We start from the raw sequence: 26578 nt of genomic DNA on the forward strand, positions 1-26578 counted from the left end.
GAATGGGATGGGTACAAGACAGAGAATAAGGCAGGATTTATTTATTCTACAAACCAAGGAAAAAAGGCGAAAAGCCACAAGTAGATTCTTTGAAATCCACTATTAGATAGTGAATCTGCTGAAAGGGGAACAAAATCTTAGAGAGGTGAGAAGATTAAGAGACCTGGAGGCAAAACTACAGGAGTATGTGGATAGTGTGATGGAATTTAAAACAGCTGTAGTTAGGCATATGTTCGGTCGAAATTCACCAAAGTAATCCTGCACTCCGGCTATAGTAACAGCGGGTTGAAAGAGGGCTGCTTAAAGTGAGGTGAGGAGTGTCTGATGAATTAGTGAGGTCATATACAGAGATTTAAAGGAAATTCAGAAATTGTTATTGTAAGTTGTTTGCCAAAGAGGACATACTTTTGAGTCAGAAGAATACACTGAGATCTTATAACAAAAGTAGGTGCTTCCCAAGACAGCACAAGAACATCTAGCACAGTCAGTCAAGCCTATAACCACTAGAATTAAAAGAAGTTGTAGAAAAGGTGAAGAATAACAGGTCAGCTGTTACAGACAGCATACCTGTTGTGGTATGGAGGACAGAAGGAGATACACTCCAGAGTAAGTGGCTAGATGTGAACGGACTCGAAGAAGGACGAGACCCACCAAAATCATAGAAAGAAGGAGCTATCGCTGCCATTTTAAAATGCTGGGAAGGACCCATATCTTCCCTCCTCCTACAGACCCATATTAATCCTTAACTCTGATTATAAGTGTTTGTGTGTATTTTAGCTAACAGTTTATTGAAGGTTTTTTTTAAACACCTTTATTGAATTATCACTTGTGAGATAGGCAAATTTACATGCATACAAAAGGTATCAAATTGTATTGACAAACTAACATTAACAAACATTATACTTCACATGTATTGCTGTATATCATATAACCTAAACAACATTACATAAATTATTCAATTCCTGTCTTTTTTCTAAACAAGAAACATCTTTAGTAAACCATCACTTATGACATAGGCAGTTATACATTAATATAAATGAAAACAAACCACACCAATACAATCCTAGTTGCAAGCTTTTTACATCACAAACCATACTGGCACACTCCCAGTTGCAAACCTTATACATCACTTATAATCTACCCTATCGTTTTCAGTCAAACATTACATGGTTCATTAAAGTCCTACCTTCTTTTAAACCTCATTCCTCCCCTGTATGTATTGTTCTCACAATTCTCATGTTTTCCTATTTAGTTTGCTCCTACTCTTTTCTAAAGATCTCAATTCCAGTTATTTTTATCTCTGTTACTATATTCAATACTTCTAATGTAGTTGGTTTAGATTCTGATTTCCATTTTCTAGTAATTCCTTTTTTGGCAGCCACCATAATCAGACACAGCAAGGCCTTACCATGTGTAGGCAATCCTGATTCTGTGTCATAGCTCAGAAAAATCATCTTCCTCATTACATCAATCCAGCCACCCAGCTACAGTTTATTGAAGGTTATGCAGGATATGATAACTGATGATCATTGTGGTTTTGTGAGGAGTCAATGGACAGCAGACAATCTGCAAGGAATACAAATGATAATTTAGGATGCACACATTGATTATCCAAGTAATTTATGATGCACACAAGAAGCAAAACCCCTTAGACATTATCAGTTTGGACACTGAAAATGTGTTTGATAGGGTGTGCTTGGAGTATCTGAGTTATCAGGATTTTGGGGGTTCCAAAATAAGTGGATTACAGTGATGCAGACACTATATGTAGGAGCCTTGACTAGGGTCTTCACTACGTAGGGACTAGGCAGGCTGTCCATTGTCACTTGCCTTTTTGCACTGTATTTAGACAGTGATGGTAAGAAGGATGGACATGGAGAGATCTTGCTGGGGAGATCAACAAATAAAAGTCATGCTGTTTGCAGATGATGGCTTAATAATTTTGACAACCCTGATAGAGACTTGAATCAATTATGGGGACTGCTAGAGGGGTTTAACAAGTCAACTAGGAATAGGATTAATCAGTCTGTGTAAAGCAAAGCAGTGGGGAAGCCAAACGAAAGCATAAATGAAAGAAATTATGAAAGACTTGACTATGCCAAAGTTAGCAGAAGATGAGGCCCAAGAATTGATAGTTAATACGGGAGAGGATGAAGTAAAAATTATGATGCATAATCAATAGAAAAGTCTCCAAGAGCAGATGTTATGCCTGTGGAAGATTGAAAGTTAGGAGGAAAATAATTGTTGAAGAAATGTAGGGTTTTGTTTAACAGTATTTTAAAAGAAGGGGACAGAACCACCATCTTAGAAAAAAGCTGTGGTGGCTGTACTACACAAAGAGAGTAATTACCCTTTAGACCAGCTTCATAGAGACCCATTTCAGTTTTAAACCGTGATTATAAAGTATTTATGTCTGTAATAGCTAAGTCAATGGCTGATGTGTTGCCCAAACTGTCAGATATGTGTTGGGGTGACAAACATTTGACAACACAAATAGAACAGTGATTATCCAGAAGGAAGCAGAATGTAAGAACATGCTGCTGTTGTTTATGGGTCTTATAGGTTCATAGATTAGTACTAAGCTAACTGCCCTTGTGAGCCATTTTAAGCCTAGCCAAATTATCCCTTGTGAGACTCAAATCCCGCACCTTGGGTTTGTAAGACAAACAACTTAACCATTAGGCCACCCTCCCAACTTATTTTCTTGATGCAAAGAAGTAATTCAGTAGAGTCAGCTGGGATTTTACGCTGGTCAGTGGTAACGTTTGATTTCTCTTTTAGAATAATGGAATTAATTAAGAAGATATATGAAGGGTCGAAGGCAGGAATTAAGGTGAGAAAGTTCCTCCCTGACAAACTGTGTTTGAACAGAAGAACAAGGCAGGGGTCTCCCCATTCCCCTTTATTTGCTTTATACTTTGAACCATTGGCAGAGAAAATAAAGGACTCACAAATTCAAGGACATAACTGATGTGGCAGTCAAGAAAAAATAGCCTTAATCTGCAGATTACTCTGTCCTTCATAAACCCAGAAACGGGCGTTTCAGTGTTGTGGAGCATTTTGAGACGGTTTCATTTTTTCAGGATTAATGAAGATAAAACAAAGGCTATTGTGATAAACTATATTTCTCCATATAAATTGGTTTAGAAATACCCATATTTATGGTGACATGATAAAACAAAGGATTCTACATAAGATGAAATATTTAGGTGTATGGATTAAAAAAGGATTCTATTATAGCAGCTAAGTCGATGGGGGAAGAGAATAAGCAAAAGATAATGCAAATAATCAAGAAGCTGGAAGCTGTTAACAATGGATGTGGATAGTAAGGTATACTGTGAAATGTTTCTAGTTCCTTTAGTGTTATATATAGTGTTGTATATAGGTCAGGCGTTTTTTATCAACCAGATGAAAAGTTGTGAACCATATTTAATAAAAATTTGAAGGAGTTTATTTGGGAGGGAAAGGGGGTAAGAGTCAGGTGGGATAAGTTGTTTTTCCTAATAGAACAAGGTAGTTTAGGATTACCAGACTTGAGGGTATACTTTAAAGCTACAATGTTAAAGCTCTTATGCAAAACACAAGCAGAAGATTACAAATCAAAGTGGAAAGAAATGATATTGAAATGGGAGGGAGTATGTAAAATAAGGCATACCTCTCAACTGTATAGATTTTGCCAAGTATTTTTAGTCTGTTTCTTGTAAATGTTATGCTTTTCTGCCAAAACACTGAAGATTGAATTCACTAAGTAATGGCAAACATTTGAGATGTTCTTCGTGTTTCACTGTTGCAGTCATCACATTTGGGTTATCTGCCTGCAGGTAGCCCTCAGGCAGCTGAATACCAGAGTCTTCGGATTTCTGCGTCGGATGTTGTCGCTTCTTCCTTAACATCAGCTCGTCAGGGGTATAAAACATGCAGCAGATGCCATTACATCAGTCTTTCTTGCCGTGTGGTGCCCGAAGCAGAAGCAAAGTGCCGGTCATCCGACTCCTGAAATTTTTGTTTTCGAGTTTCAGACCCGAAGTCTTCAAAAAAGCTAAGTACCCCGTTGGGGATCCTTTTTCTTGCTCTAACCGATGTCAGTAAAAGTTAACAACTGTCTTACCTGTGGAAAGCAAATACCTGATAGAGATTTTTATTCTTACTGCATCCCCTGTTTAGGCCCAGATCATGACGTCCCTCGTTGCCGGATTTTGTGCCTTGTTCAACACCCGAACTGTTCGTCGTCGGGCTATTTTTGCAGCTAATTACTTTCCTACTCATTCTGTGTACTCCGAAATGGCTTCGTCAAGCCATCTGACTGCCGATCTTCTGAAAAAACGTAAGGATAAAGACAAGAGACAGACCGCATAGGTCCAAAACTGCCAACGACGCTTCCGTTAAGCTAGTCGCCAGTTCGCCGGTACTCAGTGAGGTGCTTTTGCAGCCCCAAATACCCGCTACTTCTGATTCGCAGGCCTCTACTGAGACCCATTCAGAGTCCGGAATGCCGTGAGATGCTTCTTCGACTATGGAACCTACGGATGTCTCTACCTTGGATGGGTCCGGAGCCAGTGTGCAGGCACCGGCTTCTGAGGCAGTTTTTCACTCTACCAATGTTCGAAACACTACCGAGTTTTAGCCCAGAGTACGCACTGCGCCTAGAAAACCGACGACCAACATCCTCAGGAACCCATGCCACAAAAAAAAAAAATGCTTAGAATGGCTGAAGACCTTATGACTCTGACCTTTCTGATTATGAAGATATGCCTTTATCCGCCTATGAAGATTCAGATGCAGAGGAATCCATTCCCTCTGCTTCCCCTCCAGAGGATTTTTCTTTTGGTGAAACCTTGCATACTTTAAGAGAGCATTTCCATTGGGAATGCTAAGACTATCCTCAGTCCAAAAAGAGACTCAGAGAATTTTTAGAGTTGCCTCAGCACAGGCCTTTAGCTATACCCCCTGTTCTGGATGATGTAGATGATGTTTTCATGGAATCCAGTCTTACTCCAGACACTTTACCTACTGCCCCTAGGTAATCAGACGGGTACTACAGAGTACCTGATACTCAACAGTCCTGGACTATACAAAAGGTTTGAAGCCTGCTACGGTGTTTTTTGTTTCTTTTCAAGAATCCTACTGCTGACCCAGAGATCATTTCCCAGGGGCCTAAAGGTATTAAGGCTACTACAGCCGAAAATCCCAACCCTTCGGACAGGGACATTCCAGAGCTTTGGACAGATTGGGTAAGAAGGTATATACCTCTGCAACTTTTGCTATCAGGGCATTGAATTGCCAGTTTCACATGCTGAAATACCAGCAACATATTATGGAACCTGTTAAACAAAAAGTGGTAACTTTTCCATATTGTGCAGAAAACAGAGAATTGCAGGAGCTTATGCACTCTGCAAACCAAATTAGTAAGCATACTTTGCTGTGGCTTTGATGCCCTAGAAGCATCTTGCAGAGCAGCAGTCACTGGCACTGTACTAAGAAGACATGCTTGGCTGAAGGAGCAGACCTTGCCAGATCATGTCAAGTCTAAATTACTAGACGCTCGTTTGAATAAGGACTGTTTGTTTGGCACCAAAGCAGAAAAGGTTCTTAAAAAGATGGAAGAAAAAGCTAAATCTATGCAGACTGTCAAAGAATTCCTACAAGTACAACCCCCTAGATTCAGTGGGCATTGCCCTTCAAAACACTGGTCCTTTCCAGCCCCCTCCAGGTCTTCCCAAACAAGACCCAGGGGAAACGGGCCACCCAGAGTATAGTCTCAGGTTATACATAGATCTAAACAATGACGTGACCCCACCCCTAAAGCAGGGAGTGGTAAGCCACCTCCTTATGGAAAAAACTCACAATGACTTCTTCACTCTATTTCCCAGCCCTGCCCAATTGCTTGTGCCCCTAGGAGGAAAACTTGCCCTTCATGCAGAAAACTGGATGTCCATCAGTAAGGACAGATGGGTCCTCAGCATTGTATCCCAGGGGTACAAATTTTATTTCCATTCGCTGCCAACCCCAAGTGGGTTTCCAGACCTTCCTCCAAACCAGTGGGCAGAGGCTCAAAACCAAGTACTTTCCCTGCTCAAAATCAGAGTTATTCATCCTGTTCCAGTAGAACAGAGGGGTCAAGGATTCCACTCCATTCTCTTCATGGTACCCAGGAAAGAGGGCGCTTGATGCACAATCCTGGATCTTTCAATTCTCAACACCTTCTTGGTGGTACCAAAATTCAAGATGCTTACCCAGCAACAGCTTCTCCCTATGTTAGCCAAGGATGCCTGGTTAGTCACCCTAGACTTAAAATAAGCCTATCTGCACATCCCCATAAGGGAGTCATGCAGGAAGTATCTACGTTTCAGGGCAGGGTCTATGCATTATTAGTTCTCTGCACTTCCCTTTGGCTTATCTACTGCGCCCAGGGTATTCACAAAATGCCTGGCTCCAGCCATTGCATACTACAGGCATAGAAATATCCAAATTTACCCGTACTTGGAAGACTGCCTGATTCAGGCAGACAGTCAGAAATTGCTGCTTCAGCACCTGGCATTTGTAAAAAGCCTTCTCACTTCATTGGGGTACACCATCAACGAAAAGAAATCACAACTGGTACCCTGTCAAAAGATTGTATTCCTGGGAGCAAGCTTGGACACAACTTCCCAGATGGCATTCCTCACTTCAGAAAAACAGGTCTATCTGACAGACTACTTCAAACAAATGGCCACCAAAACCCAGCTATCTGCAAGAAAAATACTGCTAGCCCTAGGGTTCATGGCCTCATGTATACTGCTAATTCCATATGCAAGATTGCATATGAGGAAACGTCAGTGGTACTTAAAAAGTCTTTGGTGCCAACATTCTCAGGACCTGGAAATAGTCATTCCTATCATACCTTGTCTAAGGACGGAGTTCCTTTTGTGGGCAGAAGCATGCAATCACAACAAGGGACTGCCTTTTACTCAACCCCACGCCACCCAGACCCTGACCACAGACGCATCAGATTATGCATGGTGGGCTCACATGACTTGCAAATGTATTCAGGGCCACTGGAGCCCAAGTCAAGTTCATCTGCACATCAACACAAAAGAGATGCTAGCTGTACAGAATGCCCTAACAGCTTTCAGATACCTACTCTTGCCAGGACAGCTGCTGATAAAAACAGACAACACCACAGTTATGTGGTACATCAACAAGCAGGGGGGAACCCATTCTTACCCACTCTGCAGGTTAGCCATGGCCCTGTGGAACACAGCCTTAGGCATCCAAGTCCATCTACAAGCTCAATTCCTCCCAGGCAAACAAAACTTACTGGCAGACAACTTAAGCAGAAATCTCCTAGACCTACACGAGTGGAATTTGGAGCCCAGCACCTTCAACATTCTGATTCAGAAATGGGGGACCTCAGAGCTGGATCTCTTTGCCTCCTCCTGCAACCACCAGCTAAGCAAATTCTGCACCAGGAAGCCTCACAGCAGGGCCTGGAAAGTGGATGTCCTATCCTTTCAATGGGAAAACCTCTCAATGTATGCCTTTCCCCCTCTGCCCCTTCTCTCAAGAGTATTACTCAAGATAAAACAAGATAGGCCAAGGACAATTCTGATTGCCTCAGACTGGCCACAGCAGTGCGCAACCTGACAACGGTACCACCCTGGCACCTACACCAGACCCCAACCCTGCTTTCTCAGCAGGAGGGACAGATTTTGCATCCACAATTGCAAACCCTAAATCTTGCAGCCTGGCTTATTCCTTATATACTACACCAGCAACCCTAAGCAAACAGGTGCTGGACGTCATCCTTGAAGCCAGAAGACCCAGTACAAGGAAATCCTATGCTGAAAAGTGGAAAAGGTATTGTTCTTGGATTAGTCTAAAGGAAGGGACACAACACTGCCCACCTTACCTCTAATCCTGGATTACCTAGCAGAACTACTCCACAGAGGCCTATCCTTCTCCTCCATTAAGATCCATGCCTCTGCCGTCTTGGCTCATCACAATACTGAGCCACCTCTATTCTCTCACCCTCTCATCAAACAGTTCCTGAGAGGGGCAAACAACTTAAGGCCACCAAGGAGAGCACCCACCCCTGCTTGGGACCTTAACTTTGTACTGGAAAAGCTCATGCTTCCCCTTTTGAACCTGCTGCTTCAGCAGAGTTAAAATTCCTCTCTTGGAAAACAGCCTTGCTTTTAGCCATCACTTCAGCTAGAAGAGTGTTTGAGTTACAAGTACTGATGGCTGTGGAACCCTTCATTATTTTCCATGCTGACAGGGTTTTCCTCAGGACTAACCCTTCCTTTATGCCTGAAGTGGTGTCCAGTGTGTCTCTCAACCAATCCATCCATTTGCCAACCTTCTTCCCTACTCCTCAAAATAAAGGGGAAAGGATACTGCACTCTTTGGACGTGCACAGACAGCTCAGATTCTACCTTTATAGGACTAAGCCTTTCAGAAAATCTGACCAGTTGCTAGTTACCTTTGCAACAGGGGCAGAGGGCAAGGCCATTTCAAAACAAACCATTTCCAAATGGATAGCACACTACATCCATTTCTGCTACAAGCACCATGGAAAATCAACCCCTCCTGGGGTCAGAACACATTCCACTAGGGCTACATCTAGCTCTACAGCATTTCTCAGGGGAGTCCCTACCAGAGACATCCTGGAAGCTGCTACCTGGAGTTCTTTACATACCTTCACCAAGGATTACCACCTGCCTATCTTTTCCAAATCCAGGGTAGGTTTTGCTACAGCAGTCTTGCAAGGCCTACTAGCCAGCCCCAACTCTTCTTGACTGCCTCCACCCATTCTTCAGCTTTGGGAATCAGCCCAAATGTGATGACTGCAACAGTGAAACACGAAGAACATAGTACCGTTGTGTACACTTACCATAAATGTAGATGTTCGAGTGTATTCATTGTTGTAGTCCTGGTTTCCCTCCCTCCAGCCCCCTGGTTTTCTCTAGCTCTCTATCTCTCCTCTCTATGGCTATTCCTACTGGTATTGGTATTTACTTTTTACTGGTGGTGTTTTTCCCACCATATCCTTGCTCCCTATTTGGGGGCTCCTGACATTTGGGGCAAGAAAAACTGATGTAATGGCATCGGCTGCTTATTTTTATACCCCTGACGACCTGATGTCAAGGAATAAGCGACAGCATCTGACACAGAAATACTAAGTCTCTGGTATTCGGTTTATTGCTGCACTGACTGGGCTGCATTTTTGTGGCTTCACAGTTGGTAGCTGCAGTAGTTGGGGCCACATGTGTATGGATGCATGGCTTGTTGCCGTGTTGGTTGGGCTGCATTTTTGCTGCAAGTTTGTAGCTTCAGTGCTTGAGCTATATGCTCTCAGCTGCTGGTTTGTTACTGCAGTCATTTTGCTGCATGTTTGTGACTGCAGAGGTTGTTGCTGCAGTGGTTGAACTACATGTTTGTGGCTGAACAATTTGTTGTCGCAGTTGTTCTAGCTACACATTAGTGGCTGCTTGGTGTACAGCTGCATTAGTTAAGGCTCTGTTTCATTTCAGAATGGAGTCAGTATGTCTTCATGTTTATGGTGTCTGTGTTCAGATCTATGTACATACTGTGCTTGTGCTTTTGGCTTGCATCTGTTCTGGCTGGAGGTCTGCATGGTTTTGTCATCGTTTACTTTTCATGCTGCCTGGTTGAGCCTGTACTTAGTAACACAGTCTTTTTGTCACTTAACTCATTACATCTGAGTGACGCCTCCAAGTGCAGCTTCAGTTAACTCCTACTGACGCCTCTAGGTGTCAAGTATTGCTTGTTCATATTGGCATCAATAATTCCAAAACCATGCTATGTACAAGGATTTAAAATATTTCATCTTAAAGCTTACACAATGGCAAACTCAGCTGCATTGATATACGACCTCTGTCTAGTGCAGGTAAATAGATATTAACTGTTGTTTTTATGATATTAATTTATATATATATAATTTTCACATTTTTCTAAATATGTCAACAACCAAGTAATGCAGACAGAACTATACAACCTCATATGAAAGCTCTCAGCTAGATGAATAAAATGCTGCTAACAGTATGTGTATAACTTGAATGGTTACTGAGATATTGCAAGTTGTTTACAAAATATTACAAATGTAATAGTTACTGTGTTTACTGTGACTTATAAAATTCTGTTTAAGACCTAGAATCCAAAGAATACTACCACTATAAAAAATAGTTTGTACTGAGGAGTTTGCTATTTATACTTCTTTGGTAACCTCTGTGGTTTCAGAGATATAAACATTTGTTTGAAATGTGAGGACATAATTTGGTTCTGTCAAAAGGCTTAGGCCCCACCCATTGGAAATTACAGTGCAAACTTCCTGAGCTCCATTGGAGTCTGTCTGAAGTCATAACTGGTGAAACAAACCCATGAGGAGGGATTCATGATCGGGAGAATTGAGCTTGATAAGGGCTGCTTTTCACTGTACATCCCTCTAAGTGAATGTGGGCTTCAGTGACCCACTTATTGCACACAGCTTGGTTAAAAGGTGCCCCATTGCAGTGTCCTCAATAGGGATTCAGAAATAGAAACTCTCAGAGCACCCAACTTTCTTTTGTGTGCATCTCACAGCTCAGAGTTGTACACTACACTTACGGATAGATAACCAAGGAAGCCAGTTTGAAGCGGGTCACTGGAATATTTTATACAGTGCTCAGTGTGGATCTTAAAATATCTAATTTTCCTTTAGCTTTATCTGTCTCTTCCGTTTCTTTTTCCCCATGTGTATGTTTTCAGGTTTAATGGAACACGAATTTGCCCATTATAAAATATAAAAAAAGTTTGTTTTGTGGCACATATTTTCATTGACAGTAATGGGTGTGGTCCAGAGTTTATGTTTTGTGATTTTGTATTTTTCATGATATTGTCATCTGTAATTGGTTTAAGGGAAATCCACAGCAGTGTAAGTAAACTTACCATAGCAGTAGGTGTTCTAATAGTGTACTGTTACAGTAGCCTAAGCTGCTTAGGTTATATCTGCCAAGGATATGGCCACTAGCCAGTCTTCAAAGCTTCAGGGCACATACCCCAACCACCGTTGGCTCAAGGAGATCTGCATAAAAGCAGCAGTTACTGTCCAACTCTTCAGAGCTTTCTTTCTTCAAGAAGGGTGGGGGGGGGGGGTTAAAGCCCTGAAAGAGAAAGCTAGGAAGGGAAGAGTTCAACATAAACTTATGTAACTGTCTACAGTAGAGTATATGCATCCATACCCTGGCAGTACACCAACAACAGAACAAGTGGGCTGGAGGAAGGGGGTGACTACTGCAGCACTGATCTGTTAGAACATCTGCTGTTATGGTAAGCTTTATTGCACAGCTGTACTATGTTCAAGATTAGAGCACTGTTGCGGCAGCCTAAGCAATTTGGATAGATTGCCATAATTTAAGAAACCAGGAGCACCTGGAGAATGTTCCTAGCAAACCTTGTTCTGGATAAATATGTAGAGAGGACCACGTTGTTGCCTATAGAGTCCACATCTTTCCAAAAAGCCACAAAAGAAGTCAGTGCCATGGTGGAGTGAGCCCTGATTCTGGCTGATAGGCCTTCCTGAAGGATTTTGTTCTCTCCAAGTAATAGACATTCTGGATGTCCACAGGCAGCTCAGTTAACATGGTTTTTCTCTTGTTTTTTTTTGGTTCTGGAAAGAATACAGAAAGATTAACACATTCGCGGGAGGTAAACTTTGAAACCTCTTTAGGCATAAAAGAAGTTTCTTTCAAAGAAACTCTGTCCTTGTAGAAAATAAGGTAGGATTAACTCACTGTGAGAGTTTCTAACTCATATACCCTCCTTGCAGAAGACAGAGCAAAGACTGACACAGTTTCCCAAGTTAAGAACCTCAGTTTAGCTTGATGAGATGGTTCAAATGGAAAAAGTATCAACTTTTCAAGTAAGCCATCTGCTTTCAAGGCAGATGAATAGGAAAAGCCCCTTTCAAAACCTGCTTGACTTGAGAATAAGAAGAAAAGTGTGTGTGTAGGGTGGGGGGGGGGTTAGGGCAGACAAGAAGAAATGGTTGAAAGATGGATCTATAACACAAAAATATTATAAAACACGTATCTTGGCCTTAAAAGTTTCTAGTTCTTAGCAAGGTGCCAACTTAAAAAATATTTTCCACTTGTACAGAAATGATTTCCTAATATCATTTTTAGCCTCCTTTAGTACTTGCTCAGAAAAATACTATCTTACAAAAAAGGTGCCTAAAGAGTATCAAAACTCTATAATTCAAGCAGTCAGTTTAACTGTTTTCAGGCTGGAGCTTATCAGACATTTCAGAAAAAAAAAGTTCTGTGGAAAGGAATGAGAAATGATTAAGTTCAGCTAAAACCCCAGACCGAGAAAGCATTTTTGACACATCTCAGAGAAGCTTGACAATTGGAAATGGTCTGCAAATATAAGATAGTCATCCAAGTATGAAAATGTGTGCCTGTATTGCAGTCTGCAGTAAGCAGTTAGTGGAGACAGACACTTTGTACATACCCTTGGATGTAATTAAGGGAAAGACAGAGAATTGATAATGTAAGCCATATACAGAAAATCTTTTAAAAAAGTCCAAATTCCTTGCCAATTTAAATGTGATGGTAAATATCTTTTAACTCTAAGGTTACCATAAAACTGAGGGGACGGATAAGTGATAACAAGGTTTGGAGGGATAGCATTTTGAACTTTAGGAACTTGATACAGAAATTGAGAAAGGAGAGGACTATAACTGGTCTCCAAGTTCCCTCTTTCTTTTGAACTGGAAAGATCCTCAAATTAAAAAACTTAGACTGATCTGAATACACTAATTGCTTGACACCCTGAGACTGGAGGAAACAAGGATGTTTGGTTTACAGGATGAGGAGGAATCCCCTGAAAAGGAGGGAAGGACATCCATTGTCATCTGTATCCCTGTTGGATAATTTTCAGAACCAGTTTTTCTGAGGTAATACCGGGGAAGACAAAGGCCTGACTAAGGGTTAAATTGCCAAGATGAAAGGCTTGAAGAGGCTAGTAGTAAGTTCTGACTTTTTTGACTGTCCTTGCTTCTGGGAAGTTTTCCCTTCCTTTTTAGAAAAATGTCCTTGCCATTAAGTTCTAAAATCCTTTTTATTAGCACTTTGCTGTTATTTTTTTTGAGGAAGGGTCCTGAATTAGAAAAAAACATTTTCTTTAACTGAACTTAGAAAATGAGGGTTGAAATTTTGGGTAATTCCTTAAATCATTTTCTCTCTTTTGTCAAGTCTTAAGAATCTCAGCAGCAGAAGAGCCAAACAGAACATCCTGTCAAGGGGACACTTTAAAATCTCAGTTTTAACATATTCTGTTTAGTTTTTAGAGTGTATCACCTCATAACATGCTCAGTAGCAGCAGCTCTGAATACAGCATCAGCAGAATCATAAAGAGCACTTTTAAAGAGTGTTTGGTTGCATGAGAAACAGATACATTTTAGGAAGTCAAAGAATTTTTAACATATGAAGGAAGATTTGCAGTTAACTTTTTCACATTCTCAAAGGAAGCCAGTAAAAAATAATATCTGGGCTTGTCAGGTCACAATTCTGAAGTAGCAGAGGAATAGACATTCTTTCCAAATCTAAGTAAAGCTTTCCCATCCTTGTCATAGGGAACAGATTTGCAATGTGTTTAGCAGTAGATGGTTTAGATAAGGAAATAAATGCATTGTCGGTTTTGGGTTTAGAAAAGCAAAAGTTATGGATCCTTTTCTTCCAAGTCCGTCTGATAATGACTGATGGGACTAGAACTACCTGTCTGTTCCTATTAGTTGTTTGCTAGTGCTGTGTACCTTAGTCTCCTGAACTTTGCCTTCCCATAATGCTCTGCACACCACCAAGCATCAGATTGAGTTTGCTCATTGCCATAACATTATAATGCAAGCATGACCGTTTAGAGAAAAGGGATTGAAAGTAAGATAAAGGAATTGAGAATGGAGGGTGTAATGCTCTATCAGATGGACTAGGATGTAAAAGATCCATTGTTGTGGTAAGCACAAAACATTAATTTCCCATTTCATCCATCCATCTGATCCAAATGATGGGATAGATTCTCAGACTATGTTTTTTCTTGGGTGGCTTCATAACAGGATGCCCTTCAGGACAGAAGCCCTAGACCTTGACATTGCATCCAATTTTTCGTGTTTGGCAAAGGTATGCAAGGTAGTCCAAATGGTGCACATATTGCCTGTACTGTAGAATTACTGAGAAGAACAGCAGATGTAGCCATCATTCTGGTGGAATGAGCTTTTGGCCTGGAAGAGCAAAGCTCTTTCTTACTTCCCTAAATTAATGATATTTATTTATTTTACATTTGTTAACCGGGTAGAGTCTGGCTGGGCAAGTAGCCCCTGTTCAGGGGAGACCTGGGGAGAAAAGCTCCATAACAATAGTACAAAAAGATTACAAAAATTTTTAAAAGACTCACAGACAATATGCAAAAAGTTTGACAGTTGCCAATAATCACAATTTACAAAAAGGGGAATGTAAAACAGAAAACTTTAAATTTCCTAAGCCTTACTACAGACAGTAATATGAAACTCATTAGATGTATAACTAAAAAACATTGTGATATATGCAGTCCTATAACCATTTTGATAAGGTTTGTTTATAAACTTTCTTTTCCAGTTTATTTGGGGCAAAGGAAATGAATAACTAGGAATCTTTTCTGTTACCTTTGGTTCTATGTAAATAGAAAAAGAGCTGAGGGTGACCATCCAGTGTGTTGAACAAGTATTCTCACCATCTCGTGTGATTAGGGAAAAAGTACTGCCAAACAGATAGATTGACTTTTGTTGGATTCTGTGGCCATCTTGGGGATAAAAGAAGGATTGGTTCTTGGGGTAACTCTCTTATCTTTGTTAAAGGTTAGCTAGGGTACCATATATGATAGGGCATAAAGTTCTCAAATTCAGCTGACAGAAGAAAGCCACTAACAAAATAGTTTTCCAAGATAGAAATTTTAAATTTACTGAAGAGGAGGTCTCAAAGGGAGCTTTCATCAAACTTCAGATCCCATGGAGACAAGGAGTCCTTTATCGGAAAGAGGGAGAAGATTAAATATTTGCTTGAGGAAGACCGTGAAAGTTTGTTAGAAGCCAGGAATGACTCTCAAACCCATAATGGTAGTTAGAGATAGAAACCAGTTGCACTTAGATTGGAGAGAAACTGGATCCATGTTCATATAAGAAAACTAGGAAGCATCGAACTTCATTTATGAGGATAGAGAAGGGGTCTAATTTCCAAAGGAAGATTGCCTCTGGGAGGCAGACATAATCTAAACTATCTCCTGAGAAAAGGAAGGAAAAATCCTTGGCCATCATTGAAACTGGAGATACCACTGAGATGAGATACGAGGTGAGGCTGGTTGGATAGATGAGAAAGTAGGTTCAGTTGCTGATCCAAGACACAGGTAGGCTTTTTCAGGTGAGGCATAAGCAGGAGAAGCTAGATCTATCTGGACCACAAGGGGACTATGAAAATTATATTAAATTTGCAATGTAACATTTTCCTATAGAAACCTGGGAATGAGAAAAGAGGTAGAAAGGCATAAAGTAAACAGGAGAACCACTGAGAAACCAAAGCATTCCTTGGTTATTGTCCCTCTGCATTTCATATTGTTTGGGTTTGCAGACAAATCACAGCAGGGTGTGCCTCAGAGGCTGAATATCTGTTGAGCCATTGATGGATTGAAGAACTACTCGTCAGGCATCAGAATAGACCTGCTTGGCTTGACTGCTAGACGGTTGGATTTCCCAGAATGTGTATTCATTGCCCATTTCCACACCCTCATTATCTTTCTGCAAAATGGATAAGAATTCTGTCCTGTCTGCATGTTAATGTTCCAAACTTCTGGCATCTTGTCTGTTTATATTGGGATCACCTTTCAGGGAAGGAGGTTCAGGAATCCCTGCAACACTAGGATGACTGCTTTCATTTCCAGAACATTGATGTGAAGATTGATCTCATCTTGTGTACGTAACCTTTGGAGCATCCTCCCCTTTAAATGCCCCACCCCAGAAATGAGGCATCCTTGGTGGCTACCAGTGCTGAAGGGAGATAGAAGTAAGAGGTGGCCAAAAAATAGATTCAGTGAGGTTGGCCACTAATTCAAATGTCTCTTGCAAGATGGTGTTATGAGGATTGTCAAGGAAATGAGGTTTGACAGCTGCATCCACTGGGAAGAAAGTAAGCACCATAGAATTTTCTTGTGTAGGTGGTCATGAAAGACCATTGGCAAGAAAGATACCATGAGTCCTAGAAGGTTCAGACTCCGTGCAGCTGGAGGGAATTGTTGCTACATTAGGAGAGATGCTAGTGATCTGATACTATGCACTGTTTCTGCTGGAAGACTGATAATGCAACTTTTTGCATTTATGCAGCATTGAATGAACTTTATGTTTTGAGTACAGTGAAGACATTATTTTTTGACATAGACTGATATATACTTAAAGATAGGTAGAACTTTAAAAAGTAATCTTTGGCTGACATTAAGGCCTCCAGTCTCATGGCAGTGAGGAACCAGTCATCATCCAAATAGGGAAACACTTGTATTCCTTTGAGCCACATGTGGTCTGTGACTACTGCCATGCACTTGGTGACCACTTGGTGGGCTGTGGTGATACCGGACAGGGATATGAACTGATATTGACCACCCTCATGTGGGAGTGAAGATACCTCTTGGCTTCTTTGGCACTTTTTATGTGGAAATAAGCATCCTGGAGGTCTGTGGATCACATCCAGTTGTCCTCCGTTAAACATGGTAAGATTGCTTACATCATGACTGTTCTGACTGGGTCTTTTTGACAAAATGGTTAGGCCACTTAGATCCAGGATTGGCCTGATATGTTGTTTTGCTTGGGTACTAAAAGAAGTCTGGAATAACTTCCTGATTGTTTCTGGCCTGATGGGCTCTCTCAGATGGCTCTTTTTGGAAGAAGGAGATCAATTTTCTTCTTAGCTGTTTTGTATTTGTGGAGTGGAGTAAAACATCTGGGAGTGGCATCTTTTGTTATCTTTTGGGTAGGTGGAGGAAGGGAAATGGTGTGTATAGGCTCTGGATATTATCTACTCACACATTTGTCTTGCGTGTTGGCCAGCCATGCATCATGAGCGTAGAGAAAGGACCTTCCCACCAACTGCCTCCAAAGCCCAGAAACAACAACAGTAAATAACAAGAACTATATCAGACCAAAAAACAAAAGTTAACAACTGCAGTAATAACCTGTATGAAGATTATTTATTTTCTTGTTTGTTTATTTTTTTACAAGCCAAGAAAAATAACACCAGGCAGCTGCCTAAACGTTGGGAGGAGCTGAGGCTAAAAGCTAACTAAAAGGGTTACCAATGACGGAATCTAAGGAGACAGGTTGTAAACACCTAGAACCACATATTATGCAAGTTTTTTTGTGGGGGAAAAATTAGTTAAGTAATAAAAGAGAGAGCACTTGGTTGCGTGATGCTTGGATCGTTCCATTTACATTGGCAGCAAGTGACATCTAAGGCTAGATGACATACAGAGCATTATGGGAGGGCAAAGTTTAGGAGCATAATGCAGAGAACTCTGGCAAAGGGCCAGATTGTATCCGATAGGTGGCTCTAGTCCCATCAGTCAGATTAGGGATCAGAAAGGTATTTCATTCTATTCCCACTGAAAAGCAGTTTTCATTTTGGCTATAATTTCAGAAAAAAAGACAATTCTTCTGAAGAAATCTGAAGAAATGCTTTCCTCACAATCAGAATGTTTAGCTTCAGGAGAAGTCACTAAGGAAAAGCATTCCCTTTCTATTTCCTGCACTGGGAATTGGGTGGCAAGATGTGAGTGAAATCATTTGTTTTTTTTATTTTTCTGTTTTAAGTCAGTGATGAAACAGGATTTTAAAAACAGAAAATATACCTTTTGTCAATCCCAGTAAGTCTTCCCTGTCTATAGTTAAAGAAACAAGAGAAGTGACATTCTTAACTTTTTGTTTTGTTTTTGTGGGTTACTCCCTGAAATAAGAACAACCCATGTCAAGGGAACTATCCTGGGAATTTAGCACCCTAGCCTGGCTATGCATTAAGACTTCATGCTTTCCTTCACCGGACCCACAGTAGTGGATGTTCTTCGTGTTTCACTGTTGCAGTCATCACACTTGGGTTATCTGCCTGCAGGTAGCCCTCAGTTGGCCCGAATACCAGAGTCTTGGGATTTCTGCATCAGATGCTTTCGCCTCTTCCATGATGTCAGGGTGTCAGGGGCATAAAACATGCAGCCGATGCCATTACATCAGCTTTTCTTGCCGTGCAGGAGCCCAAAGCAGAAGCAGTTCGCAAGTTGCCGGTCGGCCGCTACCTGAAATCTTCATTTTTTGAGTTTCAAACCTGAAGTCTTCTAAAGCCAAGTACCCTGTTGGGGATTATTTTTTCTTGCACTAACCGATGTCAGAAAAAGTTAACAATTGTCTTGCCTGTGAAAAGCAAATACCTCATAGAGATTTTCATTCTTACTGCGTCACCTGTTTAGGCCCAGACCAAGACGTTCCTCTGTCAGTTTTGTGCCTTGTTTAACACCCAAACTATTCGTCATTGAGCTTTCTTGCTAAATTCTTTCGCTCTCATTCTCCGTATTCTGAAATGGCTTCGGTAAGCCATCTGACTACCGATCTTCTGAAAAAATGTAAGGATAAAGACAGAGACAGACAGCATAGGTCCAAAACTGCCGACAATGCTTCTGTTAAGCTAGTTGCCAGTCCACTGGTACTCAGTGAGGCGTTTTCGCAGCCCCTGATACCCACTTCTGCAGATTCGCAGGCCTCTGCTGAGACCCATTCAGAGTCCGTTAGGCCGCAAGATGCTTCTTCGATTATGGAACCTGCGGATGTCTCTACTTGGATGGGAACAGAGCTGCTGCGCAGGCACTGGATTCTGAGGGTGTATTTTGACCTTCCAATGTTTGTATTAAACAAACTACTTAGTTTCAGACTAAAACGACCCGAGTTTCTCAGGCCCAGAGTTCACACTACGCCTAGAAAACCGATGACCAAAGCGCATGCTCAAGCTCCCATGCTACAGAAACAAATACTTAGAATGGCTGAAGAGCTCATAACTTTAATTAGGGGAAGCCAGCGTTCCCCCTCTAAAAGACAAAGAATTGATTTCCCTTCTGATTCAACAGACTATGAGTCCGATGACTGTGATCCCTCTGATTACTAGGACATACCGTTATCTACCTATGAGGATTCAGATGCAGAGGATTCCATTCCCTCTGCCTCCCCTCAAGAGAACTTTTCTTTTGGTGAAACCTTGCATACCTTAAGAGAGCATTTCCACTGGGAATGCCAGGACTACCCACAGTCCAAAAAGAAACTAAGAGAATTTTTAGACTTGCCTCAGCACAGGCCACTAGCTATACCCCCTGTCCTGGATATTGTAGATGATGTTTTCATGGAATCCAGTCTTACTCCTGATACTTTACCACCAGCTCCTAGAAAGCCTGACAGGTACTACAGGGTACCTGACTCTCTCAAATTTCTCTTTAAGAATCCCACTGCAGATCCAGAGACCATTTTCCAGGGACCTAAAGGTATTAAGGCTACTACAGCCACAAATCCTACCCCTTCGGACAGGGATTCAAGGGTTTTAGACAGATGGGGCAAGAAGGTATATACCTCTGCAACTCTTGCCATCAGGGCTTTAAATTGCCAGTTTCACATGTTGAAGTACCAGCAGTATATTATAGAATAATTAAGCAAAAAATGTTGTTGCTTCCAGATTTTGCAGAAAAAGATTTACAAGAGTTAATGCATTCTGCAAACTAAGTCAGTAAACATACTTTGCATTGTGGTTTTGATGCCTTAGAAGCATCTTGCAGGGCTGCTGTCACTGGGTCTGTACTGAGAAGGCAAGCTTGGCTGAAGGAACAAATCTTGCAAGACCATGTCGAAGCAAAATTACTAGATGCTTCTTTAAACCAGGAATGTTTGGCACAAAAGCAGAAGAGGTTCTTAAAAAGATGGAGGAAAAAGCTAAATCTATGCAAACTGTTAAAGATTTCTTGTAGGTACAGCCACATAGATTCAGTAGGCATTGGCCTTCTAAAAACTGGTCCTTCCAGTTCCTACCAGGTCTTCTCAGCCCAAACCCAGGGGCAACAGACCACCAAGACTACAGTCTCAGGGTACGCACAGATCTAAACAATGGAGTGCTCCCCCCTCAAAAACAGGGAGTGGGAAGCCACTCCCTTATGGAAGAAATTCAGTGACTTGTCTATCATCCTTCCTAGCCATGCCCATATACTTGCACCCCTAGGAGGAAAACTCAACCTGCATGCAAAAAACTGGACGTCCATTACCCAGGACCGATGGGTCCTAAACATTGTATCCCAGGGATACAGATTCTACTTCCACTCACTGCCATCCCCAAGCAGGTTGCCAGACCTTCCTCCAAACCAGTGGGCAGAGGCTCAAAAGCAAGTACTTTCTCTTCTCAGTATCAGGGCTATTCAACCTGTTCCAGTAGAGCAAAGAGGACAGGGTTTCTACTCCAGACTGTTCCTGGTGCCCAGAAAAGAGGGCTCTTGGCATCCTATCCTGTGACCTCTCCATTCTCAACACCTTCCTGGTGGTCCCAAAATTCAAAATGCTTACACTACAACAGCTGCTTCCTATGCTAGCCAAGGACTCCTGGCTAGTCACCCTTGACCTAAAAGAAGCTTATCTGCACATCCCCATAAAAGAATCTTGCAGGAAATATCTATGTTTCAGGCCAGGCTATATGCACTGTCAGTTCTCTGCACTTCCCTTTGACATATCTACTGCGCCCAGGGTTTTCACAAATTGCCCGGCTCCAGCCATTGCATACTGCAGGCAGAGAAATACTCAAATTTATCCATAATTGGACAATTGCCCGATTCAGGCGGACAGTCAGGAATTGCTGCTTCAGCACCTGGCATTTGTAAAGTGACTTCTAACCTCTCTGGGGTACACCATCAATGAAAAGAAATCACATCTGGTGCCCAGCCAAAAGATTGTATTCCTGGGAGCAGGCTTGAACACAACTTCCCAGATGGCATTCCTTACTCCAGAAAAGCAGGTTTATTTGACAAACTACTTCAAACTAATGGCCACCAGAACCCAGCTGTCTGCAAGAAAAATACTGCAAGCCCTAGGGTTCATGGCCTCATGCATTCTACTAATTCCATATGCAAGGCTGCATATGAGGAAACTTCACTGCTACTTAAAAAGTCTCTGGTGCCAGCATTCTTAGGACCTGGAAACAATTATTCCTATCATTCCTTGTCTAAGGGCAGAGTTCCTTTGTGGGCAGAGGCTTGCAACCACAACAAGGGACTCCCTTTCACTCAACCCCTCGCCGCCCAAACCCTGACAACAGACGCATCAGACTATGCATGGAGGGCTCACATGGCTAGCAAAAGCATTCAAGGCAAATGGAGCCCAGGACAAATTCACCTACATATCAATCAAAAAGAAATATTAGCTGTACAGAATGCTCCGACAGCCTTCAAATACCTTATCCTTCCAGGACACAGACAACACCACAGTTATGTGGTACATAAACAAGCAGGGGGAACTCATTCCTACCCACTCTGCAGGTTAGCCATGGCCCTGTGGAACACAGCCTTGAGCAACCAAGTGCACATGCAAGCTCAGTTCCTGCCAGACAAACAAAATTCATTGGCAGGCAACTTAAGCAGAAGTCTACTGGACCCACATGAGTGGAAACTGGAACCCAACTCATTCGAACTTCTAACCCACAGGTGGGAGACACCAGAGGTGGACCTCTTTGCCTCCCCCAAAATCATCAGTTGAGCAAATCTTGCACTAGAAATCTCCACAGCCAAGCATGGAAAGTGGATGCCCAATCCTTTACATGGGAAAACCTCTCAATTTATGCCTTTCCCCCTCTGCCTCTCCTCTCAAAAGTACTACTCAAGATGAAACAGGACAAACCAAGGACAATCCTTATTGCACCGGACTGGCCCCGCCAGCACTAGTACCCACTCCTACTTAGTCTGGCAGCAGTACCATGCTGGCATTTACATCAGACCCCCTCCCTGTTGTCCCAGCAGGAGGGACATATTTTGCATCCTCAGCTGCAAACCCTGAACCTTGTAGCCTGGCTTATTCCCTAAATACACCACCAGCAACCCTCAGAAAACAGGTTGTGGATGTCATCCTTGAGGCCAGAAGGCCTAGTACTAGGAAATCCTATTCAGAAAAATGGAAAAGATACTATTCTTGGAGCCAGTCTCAAGGAAAGGACAGAGCCGTGCCCAACTTACCTCAAATCCTAGATTACCTAGCAGAGCTGCACCACAAAGGCCTATCCTTCTGTTCTATTAAGATTCATGGCTCGGCCATTTCAGCTCATTATAATACAGAGCCAGTTCTCTTTTCTCAGCCTCTGGTCAAACAGTTCCTGAGAGGAGCTAACAATTTAAGACCTGCGAGGTGAGCTCCCACCCCTACCTGGGACCTTAACTTTGTACTAGAGAAGCTCATGCTTTCCCCTTTTGAGCCTGCTGCTACAGCACAGTTAAAATTCCTCTTTTGGAAAACAGCCTTACTTCTAGCCATCACTTCAGCAAGAAGAGTGTGAGTTACAGGCACTAATAGCTGTGGAACCCTTCATAATTTCCATGCTGACAGGGTTTCCCCTCAGGACTAACCCATCTTTTATGCCCAAGGTGGTATCCAGTGTGGCTCTAAACCAATGCATCCATTTACCAACCTTTTTCCTTGATCCTCAGAATAAAGGGGAAATGATCCTGCACTCCTTGGACGTACACAGACAACTCAGGTTCTACCTTGACAAGACTAAACCTTTCAGAAAATCTGACCAGCTGCTAGTCAGCTTTACTACAGGGGCAGAGGTCAAGGCCATTTCAAAGCAAAGCAAACCATTTCCAAATAGATAGCGCACTGCATCCATTTCTGCTACAAACACGATGGAGAACCTACCCCACAGGGGATCAGAACTCATTCCACTAGGGCTACCTCAACCTCTACAGCATTTCTCAGGGGAGTCCCTACCAGGGAAATCGTGGAAGCTGCAACCTGGAGTTCTGTACACACCTTCACCAAGCATTACCACTTACTTGTCTTTTCTAAATCCAGAGCTGGATTTGCCACAACAGTTTTACAAGGCCTGCTAGCCAGCCCTACTATTTCTTGACTGCCGCCACCCTTCCTCAGCTTTTGACTGCAACAGTGAAACACGAAGAACATAGTACAGTTGTGTACACTTACCATAAATGTAGATGTATGAGTGTATTCACTGTTGCAGTCCTGGTTACCCTCCCTCCAGCCCCCTGACTCTTCTGTGCTTTCTACCTATCCTCTTTGTGGCCATATCTTATGGCTATGGTATTTACTTTTTACTGGAGGTGTTCCACACCATGTAATTGCTTCCTATTTTAGGGGCTGCTGACATCTGGGGCAAGAAAACCTGATGTAATGGCGTTGGCTGCATGTATTATACTCCTGACGTCATGGAAGAGGTGACAGCATCCGACGCAGAAATCCCAAGACTCTGGTATTCGGGCCGACTGAGGGCTACCTGCAGGCAGATAACCCAAGTGTGATGACTGCAACAGTGAATACACTCGTACATCTACATTTATGGTAAGTGTACACAACTGTACTTTCTACTTTGCCAAAAGACGCCAACCTTACAGCTGTAGAGGACATGGCTAACTCTCAGTTCTTATTGGTTTCCTGTGGAGCTACACTGGTGGAACCGAGAGATGATGAGCAGACCAAAGACCCAGTTCTGGCCATAGCAGAACCACTCATAGGAGGCTTGACATCTAAAGACTTCTGAGAATCTTTCTTCTTCCTGTGGACCAGAGAAAGAAGAACCAAGGAGACTGATAACTGTTGGTTTAGCTGAGAAAGGGCTCTGAAAGATGGGATAGCAGAGCCTGGGTGAGTCAGTAAACCTCCTGACAGAAATTTACGTTTTGAGATTAAAACAGTCAAATGACAAATCACCAAAAGCACAATATCCTGCCTCTCACATATGTATTCTACATAAATAGTAGAAAACCAAAAGTAAAATATATTTTACACAGTTTTTCACACAAGCATTCCTAATTAAAAAAAAAATCATTTACAATGTATGACATTCCATAATAAATACATTTCCTAGAGTAAAATAAATAAGTTCAAAGGAAAAGCACAGTTTTTCTCCAAAAAAGGATGATGTGGAAGGTTTTCCCTAGCAGAAGCAGAATACTTACCTGCCCAGTATTGAAGAATCATTAGCTAACTGAGTTTCACAAAGGCCACAAAGGGAACCCACTTCAGTGGCAAGAAGGCTCTGAAGCTTTAGACATCCTAAGCACTGCTTTTATGTGGCTCTCCCCAAGCCCCACGGTGGTTAGGGAGCAACAAAGGTATCCACTTTGAGTGCTAGCCAGTGGTTATATCTTTGGCAGGTTATAACCCAAATAGCTTAGGCTACTGCAACAGTGATCTAATACTGCACATCTCTGAAGTACAGAAATTGCTTACATCAGGAAAGGACAACGGCAGTTCTGGTGTCTTCTATTCATTAACTTGGATGTTGTTTCTTAACCTCCAGCAGAGGTACACATCTTTCAAGTAGCAGCTGTGGGCAATCACTTCCCATCCCAGTTCCAAGCCAGATCCACAACTACCAGCGAATTGAGCAGAATCTGCAGTCTCCAACTCGATGCACTTCTCCAAGGTATGCAGTTAAGGATTTTATTTTTATTTATTTATTTTTATAGGGGGAGTAAGTGGAAGAGATATAGTGTGCACTTTGATGAGTTGCTGAATGTCATGTCTATTATAGCAGTTGTAGGAAGCAATTTACAGATACTGTTAACAAAGACCCTAATCGTATGTATTCTGTGTGCTAAACTGTGACAGGTTGTGTATGTAGGAATATTTTTGCTCATCTGTACGATACAGTAAAGGTATTTAGACAAAAGCATGACAGTCAAAAGGGCTTGAAGAGCTGCATTTACTCAACGTGATCCTCAGAGGACAAATAAAGTCTACCAAAGCCAAATTTAAGGTAAGTTTGGGCTCCCAGGCCATGGACAACCACAAAACATTCTTTAGCTATGTCCGCAACCTCAAAGGCAATACACAATTGTGTGCAGAGCTCATTGTAAATGGAGCCAGCTATACTGAGCCAGAAGATATAGCAAACCTCCTGGATGATAAATTCAGGAAATATCATCAAATATAACTCCCCCTACTATCATTAGGGAACAGGTCCTTAAAGCTCTCTCTAAGACCAAGAACACTGCTTCAGTGGGCCCCAACAATGCCTTCTAAACAGCATGAAACATGACTTGTCAGGGCCTCTGGAATTACTATTTAAATGTAGCCCCCAAACAGGCTTTGTGCCTCATGAATAAGCCATGGAAAGAATTATCATGGAGATGATCAATAGAGATATAGTAAACTTCCAGACACTGGACCCAACCCACTTTGGTTTCGTCAAGGGTAGGTCATGCCTACTCAACCTAGTGGACTTCTTTGAGAAGGTCACCAAAGCAATGGATGAGGGCAGAATCGTTCACACTGCCTACCTTGACCTGGCCAAGGCTTTTGACACAATACCGCACTCAGGTATTGTTGACAAACTCAAGAGGTTAGGTACAAACCCATATGTCACCCAGTGGATAGCCAGCTGGCTCACAGACAGGACCCAGGAAGTTAGAATTAGGGAGTCCACCTCTACAAAGAGGCCAGTCACAAGTGGAGTCCCTCAGGGACTGCTCCTTTTTGGCATTTACTTCTCAGAAGTCAAGGCCAATGTCAGTGGTATCTGGCTGACTAAATTTGCAGATGATTGCAAATTAGGAGCTGTCATTGAATCTCGCACTGACACAAATGTTCTCCAGGAGGGGCTGACACAGACAAACAACTGGTGTCAGAGTCATGGACTAAAACTAAATGCCAAGAAATGCATAATAGTATCCTTTGGGAAGTCATCCATCCCTGGTAACACGCCCCTTGGAGTTGACCCAGTAGTCAGGGACTTAGGGACACACATAGATAGTAATCTAGCCTTTGATCATAACATGTCTACAGTGGTGAGGAAATCATTCTATGTTGCGCAACTTATAAACAAAGGTATGGCATCTAAGTCCAAGGAAGTCATTGTTCCACTGTGTTTGGCATTCCTCAGACCTATCTTTGAGTAGAATGCCCCTTTGGTATGTACCTAACCAGGCATATCCAACAACTGGAACGTCCACAGAGGTTCCTCACTAAAAGAATACAGGGCGTAAGTAATATGCCCTCTACAGACTGCCTCAAGGCCCTATCCCTGTATTCTGTCTCCTAGAGGCTTTTGGGGGGAGATCTATGCCTGCCATACAGGACATTGTCAGACCCCACTCTGATGGACCTCCTGCATATCCACAAAACAAACAGTACCAGAATTAGCCGTTCTAAAGACTTAAACCTTGCCTGTAATATAACATTGTTCCACTGTGTTTGGCATTCCTCAGACCTATCATTGAGTAGAATGCCCCCTTTGGTATGTACCTAACCAGACATATCCAACAACTGGAACGTCCACAGAGGTTCCTCACT

The 26578-nt window shown here is 42.2% G+C and overlaps 1 protein-coding gene across 1 annotated transcript in view; it reads left to right on the forward strand.

Moving 5' to 3' along the window:
• The window catches only part of ULK1 (unc-51 like autophagy activating kinase 1), a 1203955-nt gene that overhangs the window by 846045 nt on the left and 331332 nt on the right, over positions 1-26578 (forward strand). Inside the window, exon 16 of the mRNA XM_044068766.1 lies at positions 24585-24710. Coding sequence (XP_043924701.1) covers positions 24585-24710 — 126 coding nt within the window. The remainder of the gene's footprint in view (positions 1-24584; positions 24711-26578) is intronic.

The sequence above is a fragment of the Protopterus annectens genome, chromosome 4.part0 (genome assembly GCF_019279795.1).
Source record: "Protopterus annectens isolate FY-2018-M chromosome 4.part0, PAN1.0, whole genome shotgun sequence".
In the NCBI taxonomy this organism is placed as follows: domain Eukaryota; kingdom Metazoa; phylum Chordata; order Ceratodontiformes; family Protopteridae; genus Protopterus; species Protopterus annectens.